This window comes from Trachinotus anak, unplaced genomic scaffold, assembly GCF_046630095.1.
Source record: "Trachinotus anak isolate AG129_WGS33_773 ecotype Australia unplaced genomic scaffold, CSIRO_AGI_Tana_v1 ptg000020l, whole genome shotgun sequence".
Taxonomy (NCBI): Eukaryota; Metazoa; Chordata; class Actinopteri; order Carangiformes; family Carangidae; genus Trachinotus; species Trachinotus anak.
In genome coordinates this window covers 3218778-3244742 of record NW_027273871.1, presented here as the reverse complement: position 1 = coordinate 3244742, position 25965 = coordinate 3218778, and the positions used below count along the sequence as shown (strand labels likewise).

Below are 25965 nucleotides of genomic sequence, written 5' to 3'. Positions count from 1 at the left end.
CTGTGACTTTGACTTTAACGAGATTCTTTGCTTTGGAGCACTTAAAAACAGTTTCACGTTATTTATTTTCTGCTTTTTGATGATAATGAATGTCATGACATTTTCCTTATAATGAACATATCACTCAGTCAGTTGTTTTGACCTTATCTCTGTTAAGGGCAAGAGATTACATTTTCTAATACAAGGGAATCCTCAGATATCTGGTGTCATGCTGAAAAAAATCATTCAGCATGAGGACACACACACACACAGACCAGGCCTCTGGCCACCTTTCACAACCACGAGCATAAATCCAGGGGAGTTTTTCAGCTGTTGCTGAAATGACCGAGGCAGGAGGCAGCTCAGTGACAGCGAGATGGGAGGAGAGTGTTGGTGGAGGGGTGTGTGTGTTCGGGGGGGAGTTGATAATCACGCATGAGAGAAGAAAGGGCAGCCTGGTGGATGGAGAGAAGCTCCACTGGGCTTCATTTTTTTTTTTTTTCTCCCGACCACTGTCCCCATTAACAGGACTGATGTGCATCTCTACAACAAGCTGCAAACTCATTTGGTCTTGGGAGCCATAGAGAGTCCTCTGTGTGTTAGGATAAGTCACTCCTGAGACCACTAAAAGCCATTATTAGAAGGTGTTTATCGAGCAAGCCGTGGCCTAGATACAGCTTAATATCCTGAGAACAGTTATAGCCTATAATTATATTACATTTTGGATGAAGACCGGCCTTGATTAGATAAATGATGAATAGCTCCATCAGAAAAAAAAAAAAAAAAAAGGAAACGGTGCAAGGTTTCTTAGAAGATAACACTCCATCGGCTTATTTTTGCAGGAAGAGAGAACAGTAGCTTTCCTTCTTATGACTGTATTGTAATATCATTTGGCACCAAAAATAATATATTACATGAGGGATACCACAGAAAAGAAAGTACGCATATGTATCAGGTGTAGATTAGAAAATATTCAATCTCATTTCCAAGATTACCCAAGTGTCATTTTCAGCTGGGTTTGAGCTTTCTATTTTAAAAACAGCAAATCTTGTAACAGAAAGTACGTTTGAATTAAGGATGGGTGATATGTTAATTATAACTGTCAATCACCATGGAAAAGAAGAAGAAAAAGATGTAAATTTATCTTAAAATGAAGTTTCACTGCCTTTCACTGTTTTGTCTGATTTAACTACAGCACAGTGTAAGAGCCTGACTCTAAACTTCTTAGCAACTGTGGTACACAGGCAAGATACTTTGTCTCCTCCCAAATTTAAAACAACGCAACTTAAAAAAGTAGACATTAAAACATTTCTACCCTGCCTATATGCTTTCACTCATTGTTTGGAAGTGTTCAGTGGCACCTTGTTGGTGATTTTAGCCTCTGGTGGCGGCAGAGACCCTGTCCTGGTTAGCTACTTGTTTAATTGGTTAATTCCAGCTCACTCTGGCATTTCATTGACTGCTGGCATTTCATTGCTGACAGAGATCTAAAGTAGCACCAGGCACTGTGCACTGACTACACTGCAGCCAAAATCTTGTTCAGTGCTACCTAAAGCAGAACACCTGGTCATCCTGGTTTGTTTCTGTCTCAGAACATCATTTGACGCCCGTGGCCACACACATAGAGAGATGAGGGAGAATTAGTCAAGGTGCAGTGGCCAGGACTTGCAGACATGGAGAGTGGAAAGCACTGGACCAGCAGAGCTGATAATAGAAAAGGACCATATTCTGATGCACCAACCTGTGATGGCATATCTCAACCTTACATAGAAAACAACAGATGCAGCTGTTTTAAGTCGAGTCTCACACTGCCAGTGTGTTGTCCTTCAGATGTCTCTGTCCTACACAGTGGAGCCATAAATTCTTTTCGAGTACTACACTGCCTTAGCTTTTATGTTCTCTGCTTTAAGCATCCTATGTTCTCCACAATCATCACAATGTGATCATCACAATGGTGTTCTCAGAGATCCCCTGCCAGTCAAACAGTGTTGGCAATATTACAAAACTGTGTCGAAGAGGTTGCTCCAGAGAGTCCTTGTCTGATGTATAGTGCATAGAATTAGGCAGAATATGTAGAAAAAGTCACAACACTAGTGCACTGGCTCAGTGGTTTGCACCTTTGCATCACAGCAAGTCGGTCATCAGCTCACTTATTGCCACAACATGGAGATTACATGGTTTTTTGTTTTTTGTGTGTGTGTGTGTGTGTGTGTGTGTGTGTGTGTGTGTGTGTGTGTGTGTGTGTGTGTGTGTGTGTGTGTTTGGGTTTTCCTCCAGTGTTCACTCAGCAGTCAGGTGGACCAGAGGCCACTGCACATCAGTGTGAACAGGAGTGATGATGTTTCTGTTTTTTCATGTTTGACTTTGACACACAGAAAAGGGAAATCCAACTTAATTCTAGCAGTGTCTGATAAATGAAGAGCTGAAAATTAGAGTCTGTGTAGGTTCCCTTTGATTCTTTGATTAAAAAATAATAAACTCTACATGTATCTGCCCTGAAACCATTGTTTTATGTCATTAGAACAGCATAGCTTCCCTTGAATCATACCTCTACTAATTTAAGGAAGCATGCATTTCAACTTTGCACAATAAATCTTCAATAATAAATCTTCTTCTGTTCCCTCCCTTCACATAAGTAATTGAGGGAATCATCAGAAGATATATCCCACAGGCTGCTTTTCATATTGTATTTCATTTATTTATATTTGCTGACATACTACATGGAAAGGTCAGTGTTGCTCTGTAGTGATGCTGTCTGAGGCAACCTGGAGTCCACATCTATTTTCAGGACACATTGCACATTATCTTGCTCTTATGTAAATCAAAAATGTATCTCCTGCCATGATCGTAATGGAGCTCAGCATCAATTTTACACACAAAGCAACATAAAATGACCTTGATGTTATCAGGGTTCTCAGCTTCGGGTGGATTATGATGGAGAGATGCTGTTGGTTGCGTTATGGGCCAATGTAGGATCTATTGATTTCTTTGAGTTTCACCCACACTAGGGACTCAAAGTCAAGATATCTCAGCCCCTGCTGCATCTATTTTGGCTGCAAACATCAAGCAGTGTTTTTGAGTTACTAAAAAATATCAAAAGTAATGAGGCCTTTAAATCACAGACAACACATTTTCAGAATCAGTGATTAAACTGGTAAAAGTCAGAAATGTCACTGCTAAAGTCAAGATTTTATGACATTGGTTTTAATCATCTCATATCTAACTTCTGTTGAACTTTTTGCTACTTCTCTGTCTCGCTCAGTGTTTTTTAATGGCTCTGCTGTCTTTATAAAGTTACGCACTTTTTGACGTTTTGAAAGAGACACAATAAATCTTAGGCCAAGTTACTCAGTATGTAAGCAGCGTCGTGCGCTACCCGAGAGGCAAAAGATATAACTGACATTTTTAAACAGGTTCAGTGAATAGGTTCATTGGGACTTTAATTACATTCACTCTTTAACCGAGAGTGTTGTGGGCAATGGAAGTGTATCTTGACAAGGCAATGTGCTCTTATGACACCCCGCCCACATGGTGCTGCTGTATTCCTGATTGCCCCTCTATCTCCAGGCAGCACAAGCATACCAGTGGAATCACTAATGCTTAATTAGCAGATTAGAAGATCCAATTAGGAGATCTCCTCTGTCTCAAATCAAGCCTCTGTCAACATGTCTCATGAAAATGAGATACTCCACATTCCCACTTAAGGTAGGTGTTTCTCCCTGTGCCAAAATGACCACACTCTTGATTGACTGTTGCCTGCTTTGTTTAGCCCTGTGGACACCTTGTTTTGAATCCCATTTTTGATTAATCATTTCTATTTGAGGCACATTTCAAAGAGAGACAGAGCTATGTGTTAGTGTTGAGATGTAATATGAAAACATATAGTTTTATTCTGCAACTATTTTGGTTGTACTATGTTGCATCTTCTGGGCTTTCTGTTGCAAAATCAGCTGCAACAACTAATGTGTTACATGTCCATGAGATATGAAGCAACATTATTGTCCACCTGGTGTCATGTTTCTGGAGTTTAAATCCAATATTCACTCTCTTTTTCACTCTGTTTGAGTCTCCACCAGCATCTAGGAAACATATCTTACAGCACACAGTTCTGCAGCTGCTGAGGGCTCAACTTTCTTCACCAGCTAGTTGTTACTTTGTCTTTCTGCTGTGTGGCGCTCACAGGTTGTTATAAACAGCTTTTATTCTGCTGCTGAACACAAAACACAACCAAAACACTGAGCAAAAATATGCTTTAAAGCTCAAGAGTTGTGGTTTGATACTATGAGCACTAAGAAGATGAACAGTTGTCAAAGTTGATGAAAATGAATGGCCAGCTGGCTATTTCACATAATTTTACACGTGGCTCCCGCCATATTGGATATCACCTGTGAATTTAGGCCTTGGGTGTGTGGGGAAGCACTTACTCTGTTTTTCCTCTTGTTTTGTAATTAAGAGCTTCAGTCTCAGGACACAGTTTGATGTGGATCTCATAGGTGCTTTCATCCACAACAGAAATGACTTTTGAGGACAGGCAATAACTAAAATTGCCTTGAATGTGCACTCCTTTGATTGCTAAAACAATGACCCATGCAATTTAAAGTTTGACTCCCCATGTGAGGTAATAAGACAAATGTGCTGAATTTGACTAGGTGACAGTAATTGCTTATAAGTGATACTCACTGATATGACATGCAAATTGCTTTCTATGGTGTCATTGGCACTGAGTGCTTCCAGAGACTGACAGCACATCCAGACACTTCTTTGGGCTTCCAAACAGGGCTCATTAGATATAGAACCCAGACAAACCCTTTTTTTTATTTATTTTTCTTTGTTTTCTTTTTTTTTTTTTTTTTTGGTAAAGACACAAATTGTTTGCTCTGTCATTCCACCAACAACTCTTAATGTTGCTACAACGCAGCTTAGATGAAAAGGTTTGAGATCCACCAAACAGGCTGAGCTTTGTGATCACTTCAATTTTCAAATCAAATACATCTTTAAGAAGATTTTGTTGCAATCAAAGTAGGATGAGAGAGGAGGATGTGGGGAGAGCGTAGTTGGCAATGCATGATCAGTAATGACAAAACAAGCCAGCACAGCTAAACCCATGAAACATCACACTACAGAATCCTCCTGCGACAACAATGAATATGAAATCTTTTTGTTTTGTTTAAAGGTGGAGCACATTAGGTGTTGTTAGGATTTCATGAGGTTTTTGCATAAGAGCAAAGAGATTCTCTTATTTTTTTCTTTGTTCTCTGTCTGTTTGGGAAACAGAGACAAAGTATTAGTTTCTTGAAAGTGTCATACTGCACTTTTCCCAACACGTGGATTGATAAAAATTTCTTAATTGGGCACAAACTTAAGTGCTGCAAAATGAAGTGACAAAATATACACATGAACAAACTTTCAGTTCTAATAAAGAGAAAACAGTAAGTGCAGGATTCATTAACACCCACAGCTGAGATCTCAGCTCTTAACTTACCGAGTATACGATGTCGTTATTGCTGATAGGTATGGTGCATGAAGCTATAAAAATAAGATTCAGATTCTATTAAATTGGAATTATGCTTTAAAGTACAATTTCCATTGGCTAATCCTGCGCCCACTATGATCAATCGTTTCATTTGACAGTTATTATTAGCCACCAGGTAGCCATGAAATCAAGAACATTTCTGTGAACTTTATTTTAAATTCTAGTGGAGATTCCAAAGTTTCCAGAAATATCACTCATGTCAGGCTCAGTTTTGGTAAAATGGCTATAAAATGCTGCACAGTGTAAGGTATTTCTTTTTGATGGAATGCTGCAATCTTAAAAAAAAAAACAAAAAAAGCAACGCTTGGGTCTGAATATTTCTCAGAGTGTAAGCATCATATAACTTCAATGAAGAGCTAGAACAAGCTGTCAGACAGAAGGATTTCTCATCTTAAAGTAACCGGGGGGGAAAAAGTGGTTTCCATCAAGTTTGCTGTGTCTATTTCATGGTCGTCAAAATAAGAGGAAGCTTCAGGTGACCCCTGAACTGTCCCTCTACCAGACTTGTTATTTATAGCCAGACTGTTATCAGGCTCTGTAATGCTGGTTGACTTAGTTGTCTTTAGACAGGTGAATCTACAAGGAAGAGTGTTTGATATGTAGCAATATATAACATAATGAACATTATTGTGGAGACCTAAACCGGGAAAGTCTAATATAGACAACCAAGAATGGTTTTCTGAAACCATCCAACCCAACCCCACCTCCCTGACCACACCACACACACACACTCCCACTTCCCCCAAAGCCAAAGTCCACATTAACATCGTAATAGGAAAGTGTGTTAAAGCACAGCTTTAGCAGCCTGACAAGAGCGAATTGGATGTCAGAAGGATTCCTGCTCAGTTTAATTGAATCTGCCCAGCACTAAAAAAGAAAATCTGAAGTCAAAATAACCTATTAGATCTATCAGGTAATGTTTTGTTCAGTTTGACAGGTAGCACTGTGCTGCCCCCACCACCACTTTCACTCACTGCGCTATACTTGCAGGTTGGGTAATGCAGGGATGTAGAGGTGAGCGGTAGGTGATGTTGTCCATGGTGCTTCGCTTTCTGTTTCTGTTATTCGTTAATAAATTGTGGTTCGCTCTCTCTCTGTTTCCTGGGGCTCACTCAGCAAATCCCTTGAGTGTAGAACTAGGCTGGAGAAGGATGTGGACGGGTTTTAGCGAGTTACTACAGGTAATGGGTGGTGGGGGCTGAAGATCTGTTCCACATGAACTGATTGCTAAGAATGGGTTCTTGTACAGTGTCCTGACAATTTCCCAGCATTCCCTGTTTTCTGCAAAATAAGTTTTTAGAAAAAGGCATTAGCTTGGAAGTGAAGGTTAAGTGTGTGGTGTAATGGTATCCAAATAAGCTAAAAGCCTACATTATATTAGGCACAAAAGTGCTTTGCAAATGCAGAATTAGCTTCAGGTCACACTTTAATGCAACATATATGTGAATCATCTTCTCTCCACCAACTTCTTATATAACAAGAAGGACCAATCATATCCACAAACAGACATTAACTTTGGGTTGTCATGGATCCCTATACTTGATAAAAACATTTCACTTAGCATTACATCCAAGAGCTTCAGAGTATATCCACTCTACTATATTTTAGTTTGAAAAAGCATCTCTTTTGCTACATTTACGCCTGTCTTCCACACTACTGCGGCGTTTTCGAGCCCCTAAAACTGAGACTTTTGGAAACGCTGCTGGACCCGTCCCAGTATGAAATCGCTGGGTTTTGTTAAAGTCTGAACTGGCAAAAATGGAGACTTTTGGAAATGGTGACATAGACATCCACAGTCAGTCCCTGATCAGTCCTGACTACCAGTGGTGAAAGCAACATGGATAATGAATTACAAGTGTTACTGACCTTGTTGTCTTTGCTAGCAGCTGTTGCACAGTTACATTCTGTATTTTAATGCAGCAATCTCTGCTGTTCCTCAGTTCATAGTATTTTCTACAATTAACCAACTGTAGAGTAGACAGTCTGCATCCTGTTAACACGGGCACGCACATGCCCAGTGTGTGTGAATGGTCATGTGATATGCATCTTCAGGTGCCATGGTACAGTATAGGCAGAGGTTATTTCTGATATGGAGCTAAAACGTTTGTCTCCACGGAGATTGTTTTCATTTTAAAAATCTCGTCTTAAAATGTAAACATACTAGTGTGGACGCAGCCCACGGTTTGATTGTTTTTTATCTCCACAGTTGCTTTTGAAGTGAAAAACATTATCAACTATTTTCTCTCTGTGAGTAGTTTGTGAATGATTTGTTGTGTGCATGGTTGCAAGCTTTCTACATACTTCTTCTAAGATGTTATTTTTTCAAAGTATTGAACCTCAGTGTGATGCAAAAAAAACAAACAAAAAAAACATTTCAAGTAGATTCTTGAGGAATTGTGTGATACTGAGTGAATTTCTAACAGTGCATGAGGAGTAAGGTCAACCTCTTCCTGTTCGGTCTAATCACGTCCCGATTGTCCAAACTGTTGGTGGTGATGTTGTTGTGGCAGTTTTGTAGAGGGGTTATTAAATATGTTGACCAGATAAAAGAAGAACAAACTCCTGTTATGTCTTGTTAGTTGGAAACAAACACATGTTGCAAAGTAAAATACCAATTTTTTTCAATATGACGCAATTAATGCAACTCAAAATAATGGAAGCTATTAGGAGAAACCAAGTTCAGATGTTAATAATGGGACCTTCCCAATGGGAGGGAAAAAATCATACTGTGATTTGTTTGTTTAGTTAAGATAGAAACTTAGGTACAGTTTAGGTACAGTTACATTTAGGTTAAATTATGGTTGGGATTTGATGTAGTCAACACAAGAATCCAGGACTTGTACATTATTATGGTGAGATCCATGTGAAAAGGCTTCCCTTTTGGAAAGGTCTTGTTGAAATGTTCATAAGTGAACAACAAAGTGAAAGGGAGATGAAATGTTTCCCTAATGTCCCAAATGTAGTGTCATTGAATAACATGAACAGGAGCAACATTCATGATAATGGCCTCAGCAGCTCTAGATTTACTGTGGCTGTTAGTTACAGTATTAAGGTTTAGGCCCCTGGCAACAGGCAACCAAGTCAACCACATGGTCAAAAATATTTTTCTTTTCAGTTTGAGGCAGCATCATGTTTTGTGTGGTTAATGCTGCAGCTCCAAAGTTCTTTCACTGAAATGCTTCACATGAAGTGTAATTTCCATCTCTATCACATTTGACTGTCAGACAGCTCCTCAGGGGTTTGGTGGCTGTTGTCCGTTCACACTGAGTTTGTTTTTTCTTTCGCTTTCAGATTCTCGAGCTGGAGAGGGAGCACCCAGAACAGTGGACCATGCAGTGATTGGAGGAGTGGTGGCCGTGGTCGTTTTTGCCATGCTCTGTCTACTCATTGTCCTGGGGCGCTACTTTGCAAGACACAAAGGTAGTGCACCAGGAAATTAATAAACAATGCTAATACGTTTATTTTTTTACTGAGTAAAACTGCATTGAGCAACTTTTCCCCATTATTTCCCTGTTTAGATGCCAAGAAAAATATCCAAAACTAACTGTTACTACATCATGAAATATAAAAAAAATACTCTGGATAGGATGAGCAAGCGAAGGCGAGAGAGTATTCATTTTACAAAAGGGATAATACAGTCTGCAGCAAAAATGAATGTCTGATTCTGGATCAGTTTTTGATGAATTATCAACTCAGGTGCCAGTGAAGCTTAATACATAAACAGCTGTGAGTCTTAACCTCTGACTGGCTTCTTCTGTGTGTTAATTGTGGCAGACTTATGGGTGTTGTAGTATTTAGAGCCTCCAGCTGTGCCAAACTGACTTGCTTTAAAATCATGATTTCTCAGAAATAAACCTGAAATACTTAAAACCATAACATAAACTTTCAGTATCCTGAAATTATCCAGTGGACTCCTGAATACAAGAAAACAAAAAAACAAAACAATAAACTGAGGATTAATATCAGGACCATCAACAAACAATATGGCTTCATAGATATAGTATACATAGTATAAGAAATTCAGAGAGTAAAAATTAAAGAGAGAGTTGAAGCAAGCATTGTACAGGAAATAATAGGAAATTCCTTAAAAATAGTCCCAATATTGCTCTGGATATTTTAGAATGTAAATATTTTTTTAATATTATATATTTTAATGCAATACCTGATGATAGAATTTCTCAGCAGTTTACTGGTTTCCTCTCTAAAACAAAAACTAAACCAGCAGGTGATAAGGTCTATGAGGTGTAACCTCTTTGGTTTACTTTGGTTCTGTAAAAACCTCCCTTTACATCCTTGGATGGATGCTATCTAAATAATGGAAAGATGGTTATTAAGGCTACGGGTTACCGATGGTGAGTAAAATTACATTTTTCATGCTGCCATTCTGAGTAGTATAATGCATCTTGTATGCTGCCCTCATAACACAGAAATAATTATAATCTATAATGAATTTCACACTGTAATATTTCTTATGCAGGAGGAAATGGAATTGGATATATTAACCACTTTAGAAAGGAAATACTGTAAATGAGTCGATGTAAAGTCTAGAAGAAACATGTTTTTATTTTACGGTGATACTGGGCTCAGTGTGTCCTCAGATTTCTGTTCAGAAGCTGAATGTTCAAGCAGACATGATTTGTGTTGTCTGTTGATGGGGAACTGATCTAAAAAAAAAACCCACTGTGTTAAAGTGCAGTAGGGCTTATGATATCGACAGTAGTTTATGGGACCGGTGCACGGTTGGAACCACTCAGTCCAGTTTATTTGGAATCAGCCTCACCTTCTCAGTCTGTTGGCTCGGTTCGCTTGTATCGCTGCAGTCTGTCAACAGCTGCTTGGACCTGCCAATAAAGTTTAGCTGTTCTGCCATCAAACTAATGGTCTAGAGCTTTTGTCTGTTTTGTCTTTGGCAATGTAGAGGCAGGATTACCTCTGTCCAGTGGGCTAAATATGATCCACTCCACGCCTTATTAAGGCCTGGTGATTGACTGTTTAGTGGTATAACAACCAAAACTCCACAGAACATATTAAGAAACTGTGTGCGCCCACAGCTATGCCAATGAAGTGACAGATACCCCCCACCTCCTACTGGTGCAGCCAAATCCCAGATCTCCTCAGGTGGCAGTACTCAACAGTCCAGATAAATTAAATCTTTCTTAACTCAAGAATCCTTACAAAGAAAATAAGAGTATCTATTATCTATCTTAATCTTAATCCTGAACCAACAAGACTAGATTAACACCTTGTGTGCTGTGATTTCAGCTATATTTACTTGTTAAATGGTCACTCAGAGAGAAAGCTTCAGTGCAGTCTGCATAGGGAGGTGTGTCTGACCATCATCAGCAGTTATAACATTTTTATCATTAACTTCATGTGGAGATCTGGTTGTTTCAACCTTGACCCACCATACTTGGCATAGCTGTGCACGCACACAGTTTGCCTGTGCGATGAGGGATTACTAAAGACTGGTGCCCTCTGCTTCAAATAAATGATTTAGACAACCTGGTTTTTCTGATCATCTGACTGCTCATGATACTTCCCACATCTGACTTCGCTGTAGCCAAGGTGATCTCAGCAATAACTTTGGTTTGTGCAAAATGATTGAATCTGATATAAATAGTAGGCAAAACTATCTGCAAATAAAACACAAGATGTAATGAACCATAATAATCCTTTAATGTTTCATTGTCACGGTGTCATTTTTTTATGTAAGGCTGTTCACATTATGTTTTCAATATCAGAAATATGCTGCAAGTAAACAAATGAAATGGAGGCCACTTAGACTGTTGTTTACAGTTGAAGTGCAGTGGATGGCAGTAATGAATATTAATCGAAGAATAATGATGATCACAAGGAGGCCAAAGGGAGATGTGTGGCTACACCAGTGTAGAGAAATGTTGAGAAGTTAGACCTTAGCCTGGTGGTGGTCACTTAGAAAAAAAATCATCTTGTATTCCAGGGTATAAACATCTTTTAACTACCTCTGTTGGAAACTTTTTGTTACAATTATTCAACAAAACACTTACCGGAAACAACCCACAGCCTAAGGAATGAGAGCAGGAGTGTGACTGTATTAACTCACGACGGGGGCAGACTACTGCATAATTGTGATATGAGTGTTCAAACTGAGGCTGCATTGCCAAAAGTCAGAAACATGACGTATAGGAGAATGGCTGCCACAATGGTATTCAAAATGTTAGATTCTGTTTTTGGTTGTTTTTTTGTTTTTCTGTCAGGTAGTCTTAATATGTCACCATCCTTGTGTAACAGTACCATTGAAAACCTTGTTTCTGTCGACTCAGGCAGCCTTTTATTTATTTTATTTTTTTCCTACATGTGGAAGTGCCTTTCCTCATTCGTTCTGGAATATTGCCTTCGTTATCAAACCCTACCATGATAGGATACGAATAAATCGTCTAAATTAGGTTTGAAGTGGCTCACTTTTTCTTTTTTCTTTTTTTTTTTTTGTTCAGCTGAACTTGACAAGGTTAATTTGAAGGTGTGAGCCATGCTCTTCCCCACACTTGAGATCATTTCAAAAACCCTGATTTTCATGTGCCGATCTTGAATGGGAGAGAGGGGAAATGATGTGTAATCTGAATATTACAGCTTGCTGGTCTTAGGTTTGTGTAAATGACCACATGGCAAAGGATTTGCATAATTAGGTGCAGTGGGATGTAGGGCCACATGTTAATCTTTTGTATCATCTAAGCAGGAGGCTATTATCCAGTCCCTGACACTGTCCTTCATCCCCTCCTCCTCAGGTACCTACTTCACACATGAAGCCAAAGGAGCAGACGATGCAGCGGACGCAGATACAGCCATCATCAACGCGGAGGGTGGCCACACCAACTCGGACGAAAAGAAAGAGTACTACATCTAATCAAAACAGGACCCCTCACTCTAGTGTCCTCTTTGGGACACCGCGCTGGTTTTGGGGCCGGGCAAGGGAAAAGGGGGGGAGGGCTGATGGAGGGATTGGAGTTGGTTTAGGTTGACTTTTACTGAGAGTAGAGGGGTCAAGGAGTAGAAGAGAAGTGGGTTTTTAAAGAAAGGCCTGGTTTTAAGCCGTTGTTTAGTCTAGTCTGCAGATGTAGATGGAATGTTTTGTGTGTAAAAAAAAACAACAAAAAAAATCTAAATCAAAAAAGGAGAAAAAATGGGAGGGTTTGGGTTTTTGGTAAAATCAGAGGGGGATGGGATGGGGGTGGGAGGGTGTGCCAGAAATCACTGTAGAGAGCTTCACCATTCGACACCTCCCTAACTGCTGGTACGAATTTTATTTAGTTCAACCATTTGCAGAAAATTCTGTGCCTTGTTCTGAATTTTTTTTGTTCTACCCATACTTTGGATTTGTGTTGATCCTCATTTGCATAACCCTGTTGCTCCCCTTCTCCCGTTTCACCTCTCCCACTTGTAATTATCAATGTGCTGTTGGCTTTTGTATGAGGGTAAAATTACACAGCCACTTTATTCATTTTCCTAAATGTATCTGCACACACACACATCCTCTCCAACGTAACAAAAAACTCTTTCCAGTATACTGTGATTTCGTCTCAAGCCATTACTTCCCTCTCATTTTTTTTTCCCCTGAAGTTTTGACAGCTCCAAAAATGCATGGAATGCTTTACATATCATTGTACAAAGGATATAAATGAGAAACAGGCTGGATAAACTGTATATGCCCCCCATGCCCGACCAATCACATTTAAAACATATTCAAAATGAAGGCAGCAAATCATTTTATTGGACCAAGTCAGCTTTTAAATTGATTTTTGGGAACCTCATTTTGTTCTTCAGAGCAGATACACTGCTTCATCTTAAACATTTACTTTTCTTAGCAAAGAGAAGTGGTACATTTTTTTTCCTCACTGCACTGCCATTTCATTATGGTAATTTCTTCCTCTGTTACATATTATTTTTATTTGGCTGAATGGTAGCCCTGTTTTACCCACCAGCTTTTATTGAGTTGTAATGATGAGATTCAATTGATTTTCATCTATTCCCAATCTAGAATATATTTTCTTACAAGTGAGAAAGTAAGAAAATGTAATTTTCTTTTTTATATTTTCTCAGTTAGGATGACTTGGTGATAAAAGGCTGTTGGAAAAATATTTGGTATTAACACTGGCCAACCAGCAGCCAAAATACGCTGGAGTGCTGTGCATAACTTTACTGAGAAGAGAAGCAGCCTTAACCAGACTTCAAACTGAATCACATTCAGATTTGTGTTACTTTTAGGAAGCTGCACAAAACATAAAGAAGGTCATGGTAGTCCAGGTCCTCCCATCAGTGGGTTCATGTTCTTTCATAGAAACACAATCCAGTGTAAATCAAGCCAATGGAATCACTACTGTATTGTACACTAATCCTTACTACAAAATATTTTTTACAACTTAGAATTACATTGGAGTACCTTTGTGGATTTTATTGCAACACAGTCATTGTGAGTTTTGTCAAATTGTAAAACAAGCAAATGCTTGTGAAGTAAATGTCTTCAAACTGTAACACTCTGAGAGACAGTTCAGTCTTTCAACCATCACCATCATCACACCTTCTAAATATATAGGCTATGATTTTGCTTTGGTGCAGCAGCTTGAGTGCTTAAACATTTGATATTTTTTGCATGTGTGTACGTGCTTAAAGAAAAAAAAACCCATTCCTTCTGCTTCTCTATCTTTGCTTTATGTATCACCTGCCAAAACTCAATGAGGATCAGCATTGCTGTGCCAGCTGGGGAGCACTGAGGAATGCCAAAAGTAATTAATTGTTTGTAACAGAACTTAATACACAAGTTGTGCTCCGTGGTAATCCATGGTTTGCATTAATGCCCTGGCCCCTTAACGTGGCAATGACGGTCTATTGATTGCATTATTTGTCATTATTATGTGTTCACGCAGCAAGCAGCTCGCTTAATGAGTCCTTACTCTATGTGACAGTTGTGGGTGGAGTGAGGTGGAGGTGTAGGTTTCAATGTGCACATTCAGCATGCAAACAGGCAAAGCATGAATAGATCACAGCTTTGTGTGTCATGATATCAAATCATTCTGAACATTTTATCAACACAAACTTATCAGCCACAACAGCTGCAGTTACTGTTCCTCAAGGCACCTATTCCTGTGGTTTTCCAAATTAAAGTTGCACTGAAGTTGAAAAGCTAGAATCAACTGGACAAACCAAATTATATCCAAAAAAGTGGAAATTAATTGCCTGCTGAGGGAATTCATCTTTAAGTTTGTTGACCATCTACATTCTGTTTCAAAACCTCCAATGTTTGTTTCTTTTTGATAAAAAATAATGTAATTTTACATTCCTGATTAAGATGCAGGAGGATGCAGAAAATTAATTCTGCACCAACAATAATGAACTTTATGACCATATTTTATATAAATGTCAGAGCAGTCATTTAAGGCAGGGGTTGGCAAGTAAGTTTGGCCTCAGGCCAGTTTTTTTTTTAATCCATTAGATGGCGGGCCAGAACATAATTAAAGGCTAATTTAAGAAATTGATTGATAAACATGCAACTGAAATTTGCTTTGTTACTGTTCATGTGCAGTGCTGTGGTGTTCAGTCACGTATTATACGCCTGTCTGATTTACTGAACTGGTATATCACACATCGCATGTCCACTATTTCAGAGGTCTGTCAAGACACACTACAAAACCATTTGCAAGTCAAAGGAGTTTAGGTGGTACAAATAAATAAGATATAAGCTATTGAAAAAAAATCTATCCACCAGTTTGACAACAGATAATGTGGCATAAAGAAACACCCTGCAAATACAGAGAACATTAGTATTAATGTTGGCATTACTGTGGCAAAGAAAAATCTTGTTGTTTCAGCACTGCTCATATTTTAAAGGTCACCACCAGGAAACGTGTTACTTCTTTAGCTTATCAAACAGACAATGAATCTGGCTGCTAGCAGTAATGTTACAGTGTGTTTGCTGTGTTTGCTTGTGTTTTCTGTATTTCCAGCACATTTCTTTATGCAATGTCAAATTGGATTATGTCTGTTTTCTATGAATGCGACATATGTGTTGTCAGAGTTGTGGACCTTTGCTTCATTGGCTAGTGTTTTGAATATTTGCCTGTGTTTCCTTAAGTTACACTGCATTGCACTCTCCTCACCACTGTAACGGTAACAGATTTCACCTGATTTCACACTGAAAATGTCACTGAACACCATTTTGATACTCACAATTGTGAAATTAATGGATTTTTTGGACCTTAATGGAGTTGCTTGCCATGTGTACACTCACATCTATCATTCAGTACTTTATTGCCATGTTAAAGTATTTGATTGGATTTTGTGAACGTGCAACACATTCAATGCGATAGCTTTAATATATCATGGTCATGCATGAAGACAGCATTAAGTCTTGCCATATTGAGAATGTAGGTTTATGGTTATCCAAGGCATTTGAGAAGGTTCTTGTGAAATGCATTGTGCAAATCATCACATTCCTGAGCATAACACATCTGCGCAAGTCATTAAATTCCTTTTTTTTTTTTTTTTTGCAATTATGGAAGGCAGTGGGTGGGCTTTGCAGAGCTGTGAACATATTTTTAGCTTTTCCATTGGATGTGGCAGTTGTAGACGGGAGTTACAGGAGGGATGTTGAAGACAAAGATCAAAGACGTTGTTTCCAACTCTCTCCATCTGTTTTCTTCTTCTGTTAAAACTTGAGTTAATTTAAAACTTCTGTACTCAGAAAGGAATTACCACTAAGTTAACACTGTATGCTGATGACACTGTTTTGTGTTTGTTATGTGGATGGGTGGGGGTGGGGAAGGGTACTGATTAGCTTAGATGTTTTACGGTCTGGTGTCTGCTAAAACTGTTAACTGACTTGTTATCGTTGCTTTATGAATCACAGAGCAGATGTCACTTCATCTGTAAGACTGAGATTGTGTGATTTGTATTTTACAGTGAGCACTATTTCGCTTCAGTGACATGTGGCAGCTTCCATTTAAATCAGACTTCAAAACATGTACTTGCCAATAAAGGAATAGAAGTGAATATTGTCCTCTCCCTTAAGGCTGATGCATTAATATTTTATTTGTGAATATTAAACCTTTTGTGGGTTGGAACAGCAGGAGTGTTGCTCCAAAGTTTTTTCCTTACAATAACATTTTTTTGTTCTTCCAAAGTTCCAATTTAAAAAGTAACAAGAACAAAACATCATAAAAATTACATTTGAGTGTCTTTAATTATTCAAAAATGGTGAGGATTCAATTTGAAGTAAACAGCAGAATGATATTTAGGATTATTTCATTTCTATGAATCACTCAGTAAAAACAAAAATGGATTTTGGTCTTACAATATAACTGATGTAATTTTCTCCATATTCAATTCTTTTGATAATGTCCCGTCTCAGGTTCATGCGCTGCGGACTGATGTGACTGCATCTCAGGTAGAATGCAAAGTTTAGGCCCCACCTATCAGTGACATAAAAGCAAGTACAATACATCCTCATCAAATCAAGTGCAACACAACTTTAGATCCAAGAGGCAAAATCGGTGAGATATTTTGCATATATGTTGTACATGTTTTCTGTGTTTTTCTTAATATTTGGTGCACTGTAAACAATGTGTTAAGTATTGCTTTGTGTTGACATAGGTCATAAAGAGTACATTGTCTATTGGAATGAAGCAGGATCAGAAACTTGTTGTGGCTGTACTACTGTCACTTTCGACACATCACCGCCTTTAGAACTCGTTTGATTCCCAAAAAGTTTTGATTGTTTCACCAGTCATTGTTTTTAGATTGATTCTTTTTGTCTCTCTGCTGTTCTTGGGAAATGTTAATGTGTATTATTGGAGAAAAGGAGTTCCACATTCCCATACATATTTTGTATTGGTTCATAAATAGACATTTTTACAAAACAATGAAGAGTTCTTGTCTTAATAAAAAAGAAAAGATATTAATGTCCAAAATAATCAGTGTTGTTATTGTTTTTTACTTCAGATGTTAAAAGAAGAAGGTGGTGCATCACAGGTAAATCTGGAAAATGTGGACTAATATGGACGCACAGCAGAAAATATTGTTTTGTTTATTTTTCTTCTAGGACCATTTGCAGATGATGAAGTCTCTCTGCATTTACTTGTTTCACTCTGCCAGTCTGAACAGGTTCAGAGACAAAATCTTTTTTATGAACTGTTCACAGAACTTGCAAAATATACGGTCAATATGTCAGACTTTGAAATGACCTTATGGGTTTAAGGTCAGCAGTTTCTGAAGTCAACACCCCAACATCCTCTATGTAGTTTTCTGCTGCTTTCCAAAGTTGTCACACCACTTCCTGCTTCGACACAAAATGTAGATATTGGTTATTTTAATCTGTTTTAAGAAACCTCTAGAAAGTCTTCAGAGACTGCCCCCCAGTAAAATAAGCCTTAATGGAGTGTGATGTAAGAATTATTAATGTCTCTAAAGGACTTTAAAGTTTAACTTAGTTTAAAGTTTTAGTTATTTAAAATAACATTTATTGTCATTTTTATGAGTTTGTTCTGAGTGAACTGTGTCTCCAAAAAATTATGTTTTTATACAACTAAACTGCAACAGAAAATAAGTTTTGTATGAAATGCAAATGTGACCAGATTACATAATTTTCTATAAACCTAATGAGGATGTTGTTAATTTATGTGATTGGAATGTCGCAAATATGTTGATACTGAATGTATCAGTAAAACGTTCACAGACAATGTGACAATTTGTTTTCTGCCAAACTATCTGATCTTGCAGTACAATATCCAGTTTCATGAATATGTTCAGAGTTGGTATTTAGTATTCAGGCTTTGACATCATGACTTGTACAATACAAAAAACACCAAAGATCTGAACAGGGATTGGAAAGTGATGACAACAATTTCCTCTCCCTGGGGAAAATAGACTTAGTTTATGCTTATGAAATGCGTTATGAGCAGCAGCAGCAATAACAGCAAGTGATTGTATCTGTTTCAGCATAGCCTTCAGTTGAGCAATGTTGCAACAAAAGAACAGAGCACTGACAGCTTAAGTACGCCACCATAATGCAAAGAGTGCATTGAATACATGTCGATGCGAGAGGAATAGTTATAAGAGAGTGGCAGCCAACTAGAGTTGAATGCTTAGAGTGGCGTGCAAGTTGAAAAAGCTTCAATATCAAATTATCATCATTCTTGTTGTAAAATGAACACTATGGCCTTTAAGGGATCACTGGAGGCCATCTTGTTTTAAAATGTCTCACAAATACACTATCGTCTACCCAAGTTCAGCTTGAATGAACTTTGTGTTTCTTAGTTAAATGAGACAAAGTAATGTCAGCAGAGAAACAGGGTGGTATATTCAGTTAGAAGCAAATGTTTGGGCACCCCTGCAGCAAGCAGACATTGAGAATTAGCTTTTCTTTAAATGTTTATGCACTTTTTATTTCATGCACTTAAAAGTAGAAGTAAGGAAAAAAAGAAAAGAAAGAAAGAGTAATAGTGGCCTTAGCAAAAGTTTTGGCACCCCTCTGCTTGTAAAACACTCAAAACATCATTAATTTGTAAGGCCTTAATTGACCAGTCAGGACTTGTCGGCTGATTATAATTGCAGAGCTTGATAGATGTTCTGACTCCTCAAACCTCAACAACCATGGGCTCCTCCAAGCAACTGACTGCAGATGTGAAAATGAAGCTAACTGATGCCCAGAAAAGGCAGGAAAGGCCATAAAGAGTTATCAAAGTGCTTCCAGATTGTGATTTCCACTGTCCAAGATGTCCCTCAGAAACGGCAGGAAGCATTACACAGATAGAGGGGAAGAGATTCCACTAAATATCAGCAAACTAACTGTGGATCCAAATGTCCTCCAGTCAGCCGAGAAAGTGAAACTGAAAAGAGGCTGGCTTCTACAACAGGACGATGATCCAAAGCAGAACTCAAAGTCCACAATGAACCACTTGAAGAAACACCAGCTGAAGCCCTCACAGTCCTCTGACTTGAACATTACTGAAAAACTGGTTAGATTTTAAACGTGCTGTGTGTGAAACAGCCTAAAAACATCTTTAATTTGAAGAGCTCTGCAGGAAGAGTTGGTGAAACTTTCTAAATCTAGAACAGAAAGTCTCGTAGCTGTGTTTGAAAGCTGTGGTATCTGCCAAAGGGAAGATCACTAAGCACTGACCTTGTAGGGTGCCTAAACTTTTGCACAAGGCACAATTACTGTGTAATTATTATCCATTTTTTCAAGTTTGTCACTGCCTCATGATAGAGGGCCAAGAAGCTCCACATATCGACTTCACCTAATACAACCCAGGTGTGACATTCAGGTTGAGCCAATCAATCACATTGATCGAGGCCACACACAAAACCCAGAGTTTCTATGTCCACCACTGAGCTTCTGAAGCAAGGACAATCTGAATATAATGATGTAACTGGTGTAACAGTTAGATACTATTTTCTTACTACATTAGGAGTGGATGTATTTGTACAAATAAAAGGGGAGCTCCTTTTTTTCAACCATGAACCCTGGCAAATGCCAATGTCATGAAATCTTGATCACATGCATGAGCCATTGTGAACATGCAGTATAAAACAAGCGCTGTTAATTGACACAAATACAGAGCAATGCCTCTCGGAGCGGCGTGAAAGCTTGAATAAATTCGACAAGGTTTCCACTCTGAAAATCAATCTCTTCTTGCCTGCTTGATGAGTGCAGTGAACCTTTTTGACTAACATCTTAAAGAAATGGAGATAGTGTTATTGATTCCAGCATAGTAGATGGAACTGACGCGAGGTGAGCTATCCGTCATAGAGGAAAGTAATTCTCCATACATATTTAATGTTCATGAGTCAGGCTTTACTTTAGACATTAACACACCTACAATGTTCAGTATTCAGTGGATGACTTGCGTAGAGGAAGATATTATCTTTTTAATTACATTTTCACCTCAGGCTCTCATTATACCTCAAGTGCTGTACATAATGAGCCAACATCTTAAATAAGTAAAGGTGATACTGCTATTGATTAGAAAGTGAAGACCTGAGGCGAGCTATCAGTCACAGCAAATGTACTTCTGAGTTCATGTTTAATGTGTGTGCCAGTTGGTCTCTTATAGACTCATTAGTCAGTATCCTCAAATAGCTGAAACAGAAAGAAATCATATTCATTACACTTTAACTGATTTTGTAACAGGAAATGGCTGCACTTAATAAAGCCAGAGTGTGTGTGTGAGGGTGTTTTTCCTATAGGAAGGGAAAGGTCACCGATGCAGTCTTGCCGTGATGCGTTCACCTTGTTGAGCTCACAAGGTTAAAGCAGCGATACGCTGAAATGAATAGTACATTACTTACCCATTATATGCACAGGCACCACATTAATGTTTGACTCCAGTGTTTTGATAGTGATCTGATGAACGCTGTTGAAAAGTATCCTTGGATACAGTCGGTATTTAGTGCCCACTCAGAGAACGTGAAGAGGCTCTGCTGAAAGCAAACCTTTCACAGCCTGGTATCAACAGGTGAACCAGAGGTGATTATGGATGATTTATTGATTGTGAGATTGTAAGGGGCAAGAAAAAGCAGACCCATAAAGTCTGGCGGTAACAGTGACCCTTAAGGGTGGCACTTGAGGAAATCAGGCCACCTGTAAGAGCTCGCAACAATTGAGCTGCTTGTCCTTGCTCTGCAATCACACGAGGCCTTCATTATGCAAAGTAATATTTTGTGTGTGATGTTGTATTCATACAGCCATTAGACACATATTATATGTATCTGTATTCAAGTCTGTCTGCTAGAAATAACATTTATATTTTATTATTTATTATTGAATTATCTATTCTATCTACTAATTTGTTATTTTGTGAAGACTGATGACCTGAGAGGACCTTGGTAGAGGAGACCAGGGTTTGCATCTTGAGCCTGGCATGTTTGTTCTTTTTTTTTTTTTTTTTTAAGCTGTTTTGAATGTAGTTTCCTCATTTTGTGCCTCTTTGTGGTCTCTTTGTTGTTATTCTGTGTCAAGTCATGCTGGTTTTGTGTCTCTGTGTCACATTGTGGTTCGTTTTCATCTCGTTGTAGTTGTTTTGCATCTCTCTGTAGGTTTTCTTTCCTTATTTTGTCTCCTTGTGGTTGCTTTGTGTCTCTTTTTTGTCATTTGACTGATTTTCCAACTAGAAATATTGACTTCTGGTCCAAAAGCCCCCTGACCCATTTGAGCCCTGGGCCTATGGCCAGTTGGCCTGTTCACTAATCCATCAATGGGTCAGTGTTACTTTCAGGCTGTTGCTTGTCCAAGCTGTTAAATTCAGTTCAGCATGAAACTAACCAACACAAGCACTGCACATAAGGCTAATATCTCACAGCAGATGATTGATTATGTGGCCTTTGTTGTGTCTTAATAAGCTTTTAATGAGGAAGTAACAGGCTGAGGTGAAGATGGTGCGCTCAGTCACCAGTGAGTGGAGCTCAGTGTCGTCAAATAAACACATGTACTGAGCAGCTCAAGCTGGGAAACACATTAGCTCATGTGGAAGATGAATCATGGAGGAGGATGTGGAGAAAAGACGCCTGTCAGTATCTGTTAAGCTGCATGTAACAGTCAGTTCAATGTCAGTTGTGCCAGTGGAGGCTGAGTACTGTAACTCTCTACACGCTGAAACCTGCAGCGAAATGACAGATCATGAAGTTGCAGGTCTGTGTCTGAAGCTGTTACACTTTTCTTAGTATGCAGTTAAAATGCCATCAACCACCCTGTGTATATTATTTACAGAAATCATTACAACAACTGAAAATGTGCCTCATCAAAATATTTCAGTGAGAAAAAAACACATTGTTCTGTCGTGTTTCCTCTTATCCAGGGTCAGGGTATGAAGCAGTGTTCATTTTGTTCACAGTCCTCTGATGAACATTTTCAGTCATTTGATTATTGTTGGCTTTAGTCTAGGCTCATCATTATCTTTGATGTGTAACCATGGTTACGAGTGTTCTCATCTATCACCAGTTTGGCAGAAAAGCCACTGTCTACGTTGTGCCATCAGACTCTAATGGTTTACAGTCTAGTTTAGCACCTTAGTTAATGCACAGACATGAGAGTGGTATCGATCTTAACTTGCTGCAAAAAAAAAAAAAAAAAAAAAAAAGGGGGCATAAGACATTTCCCGAAATGTCAAACTATCTGTATCAAATCTGTAATCATGTCCGTGAAACACAAATTTCCACTTTTGTCGCTATTACTGAAAAATGAAAAAATCCCCAGTCACATTTGATAGCAGACATTGTTTTAATGCAGCGCCTTTCTGTCACAAAGGTGCTTGTATTTTGTTCAAACATAGCTTCCATTCAGCTCCTCTTTGGGTTGTTGTCATTGTTTTGTTTGTGAAATCGTAGCCGCAGCCACTTACCGGTTAAAACGGCACCTAGACATTTGTTTGTTTGACTCCAGCGGAAAATTGCTCTATGCCGTTCAGCGTTTGTTATGATTGTTTTGTTTTTCGACAACAATTTGTGCTCAGTGGATCAATTTGACTTTTTTATGTTTATTTTATTTTATATTGTCATAATTTGCAACCAAAACTTTGAGTGAGAGTCTATGCCTGTGCTGGTTTTCTTATGGATTTTTTATATAAATATATCAGTGAAGGGACCTTTTGGCTATCCATTAATATAGTAATATGTGTCAAGAGTGGCCTAGTTTGGTTTTATTCTTCAGATCTACACATAAAAAACTAAACTACAACACAAGACCTGGGCATGCAACAACAAACAATATAAATGGCACATAACACAAACAAGCTTCACTGATGTTCTCAGAAAAAAATGTTCATCATCCAGGACACAGGGAGCCACAGATGCACTTGCAGAATTAACACAAATGTTAGTTGACATCGCAAAAATAACCCGTAGGAGGACGGAGAGTTTGAAGAGAGACCTGCTGTCAACAAAGAAAAAGGTGTTACATTTATGATTCTATACATAACATAAAAATGTGTTTGTAACCTTTTTTTTTATTTCATATATTTAAAGGTGACTATTTAACTTGACTAATTTGTGTTACCAAAATCAGCATCATACATCCTCATGTTTTATGGCACTTTCAGCACACGATATTCAGTACAGGCCATAATCATCTCAAACAAATCAATGTGCAGCATTCTAGCTTAATACCATCATTCAAACAAGTAACACACACTACAGGGTGACCAGACAATAATTACAGATCTTTATTTGAGCCTATACAATTACATTTAAAGAACTTTCCTGAACTTGACCTCTGACCCTGATCTGGTGATTCGTGCAGTGGAGTGGGTAAGATTGTTTGAACGTGTGCAAGTGGACAGCGTCTCCTGATTTTCGTGCTGACGGTTAATTGTTGTCTGTGTCTGTTAGGTTGGATGTTTCTCAGCCTCAGGAGCAGCTGGATCTCAAGTCCATCGACACTTGTCCTGCAGCTGCGGTGGGCTCAGGTAAATGTTCTTTCATCAAATCTCACAGCTTCCAGCACTGACTTACCTGTCCAGCCTTTTCTCTTCAGCAGTACATTGCTCTGTGGGCACTGAGTGCTTGAGATGACATGGTTAAAGCATCAAGCTCCATCAAAAGCTTTGAAATCACTTGAGCTGTGGCAGGTGAAGGTAATTGCTGGAATCAGGGAACATGGTCACATTTCCACAATAAAATCCCACAGAGCAAGAAGCACACGCAGCCAGACCATCAGATGGGTTATAAATCGGTCACAGGGTTTGCCAGATTATATAAATCACTTTACATTGAGTAAAACCTGGATGCACCTATAGCCCTGATTTCTTTTCTTTTCTTTCAGTGTCCTTGCACAGGACAGCATAACAACGTAGGTCAATTTTCCAGGAAGCCAGTCTTTACACACCAGACTGGGTCTTACTTTAACTATTCACACTGGTCTTTCTGGTTTGTTTAAAACCTTTCTGATCATCTGACTGTTCTTGCCACACTGGACCTATTTTAAGCAGCAGTTCCTTTACACAGCCCTCCCTTAGAGACCATATATTAGAGAGGAACAACAACTAAGGGATAACAACACAGCCCTGCAGCAAACACTGCCTTCATGAAGCTCAAAATTCAAAATTAGTTGTCAGTGTCAGAGAAGTCTCATTTAAGGCTTGAATCAGCCGTGGTGTTGTATTGTATCGCATGATATTGCAATGTGCCCCCCCCCCCCCTTTATATGTAAGGGAAGTGTGGGTGCAGTCACAGAGACGAATGGTTCAGTACATCTCGCAATCCAATGCAATTACTATGTGTGTTGTGTTAGATTGTACATGTTCTCGGCCACTGGAAGTCTAAATAAAGCTCAAGGGTCTTGGTTCACTGGTCAGGTCAGTGAGGTAGACATAAGGCTGTAGATAAGTCTGGGTCTTTTGTGTGTTTGAGCTGCCTTTGTGGCATTTAAGGCCTCACCACATTAAATCCATGTTTTTTGGGGGTTTTTTTTTTGCCCTTGGGTCTGATATGACCCTGTGAAGCATCGTGTGCCTCCTGACAGGAAGTGTCTCTGTTTTTGCTCCATACATACTGTTCCAGGTGCACTGCAGGTTGTTCCGAGGGGTTGGAGGCGTGGTGACTGCTGATCACAGCTAATCTGTTGTCCACAGTGATTACAGAGGAATCTTATTTTAGCAGATGGAATTGCTCACAATCGCTCGCATTCACAGCTAGGAGGACAGCAACACCATCATAAAAAAGTCAACAACACTCCTATAACCAAAGATTTATCTCTGCCCTTTTGTTGAACCAAACACAGATGAAGATGCAAATATCCATATCCACATTAGATTTTGTTCCATGATGTGGATGTATGATTGATTTTTTTTGTTTTTCCAATTTATCAGCATTTGCTGTTGTTTCTGAACAAAGCTTATTTTCTGTATTTTAACACACTATCCTTTTTTTTTTCTTTGTTTTGTTGCCCTCCAGAAATACTGGCACAGCGCCAAACAACTAAATAAATAAATAACTTAAGTAATAATGTGCTGTAAATATAAAACAGATATATTTAGTTTTAATTAAAAGCAAATGTTGAGCTGTTTATCTTCCTATGAAAGACTTTAAATAATGCATGTTAGTACTAATGATAGATCTTGTTTTTCTGCAGTTTTCACAACTTTTATTTTTCTGCACAGTATGTACGTTCTTCTAAAAAGGGCATATTCACAATAGATTTTCTTGAAATGATTGCCATATTTCTCAGTCTGCAGAAGTAAGAATCCTCTTTATACATGTTCATATGGACCTTTTTATTGACGGGGCCAGAAATTTCGACTAACAACCGCAGGAGAATTGTAATAACCAAACGCGTCTGTGCATGACATTCTGCTTTTGTATGTTATCCGATAGAGCAAAAGAGGATGTAGATTTTGGAAACTGTGTGTAGAATTGTTCTTGTTTTGTGCTGCAGTCTTATCTATGAGAAATGCAAATATTGTTCAGATGTTGCAACCCCACTTCTGCCAGTG

At 38.6% G+C, this 25965-nt stretch overlaps 1 protein-coding gene across 5 annotated transcripts in view; it reads left to right on the top strand.

Moving 5' to 3' along the window:
- cadm1a (cell adhesion molecule 1a) overlaps nucleotides 1-17454 on the top strand; it is a 353787-nt gene extending 336333 nt beyond the window's left edge. For all 5 annotated transcript variants that reach the window (XM_071505896.1, XM_071505894.1, XM_071505893.1 and 2 more), the window contains 2 exons: nucleotides 8804-8932; nucleotides 12277-17454. In XM_071505896.1, the coding sequence (XP_071361997.1) occupies nucleotides 8804-8932; nucleotides 12277-12395 (248 nt within the window). In that variant the 3' untranslated portion in view covers nucleotides 12396-17454. The remainder of the gene's footprint in view (nucleotides 1-8803; nucleotides 8933-12276) is intronic.
- The last annotated feature ends 8511 nt before the right edge of the window (nucleotides 17455-25965 follow it).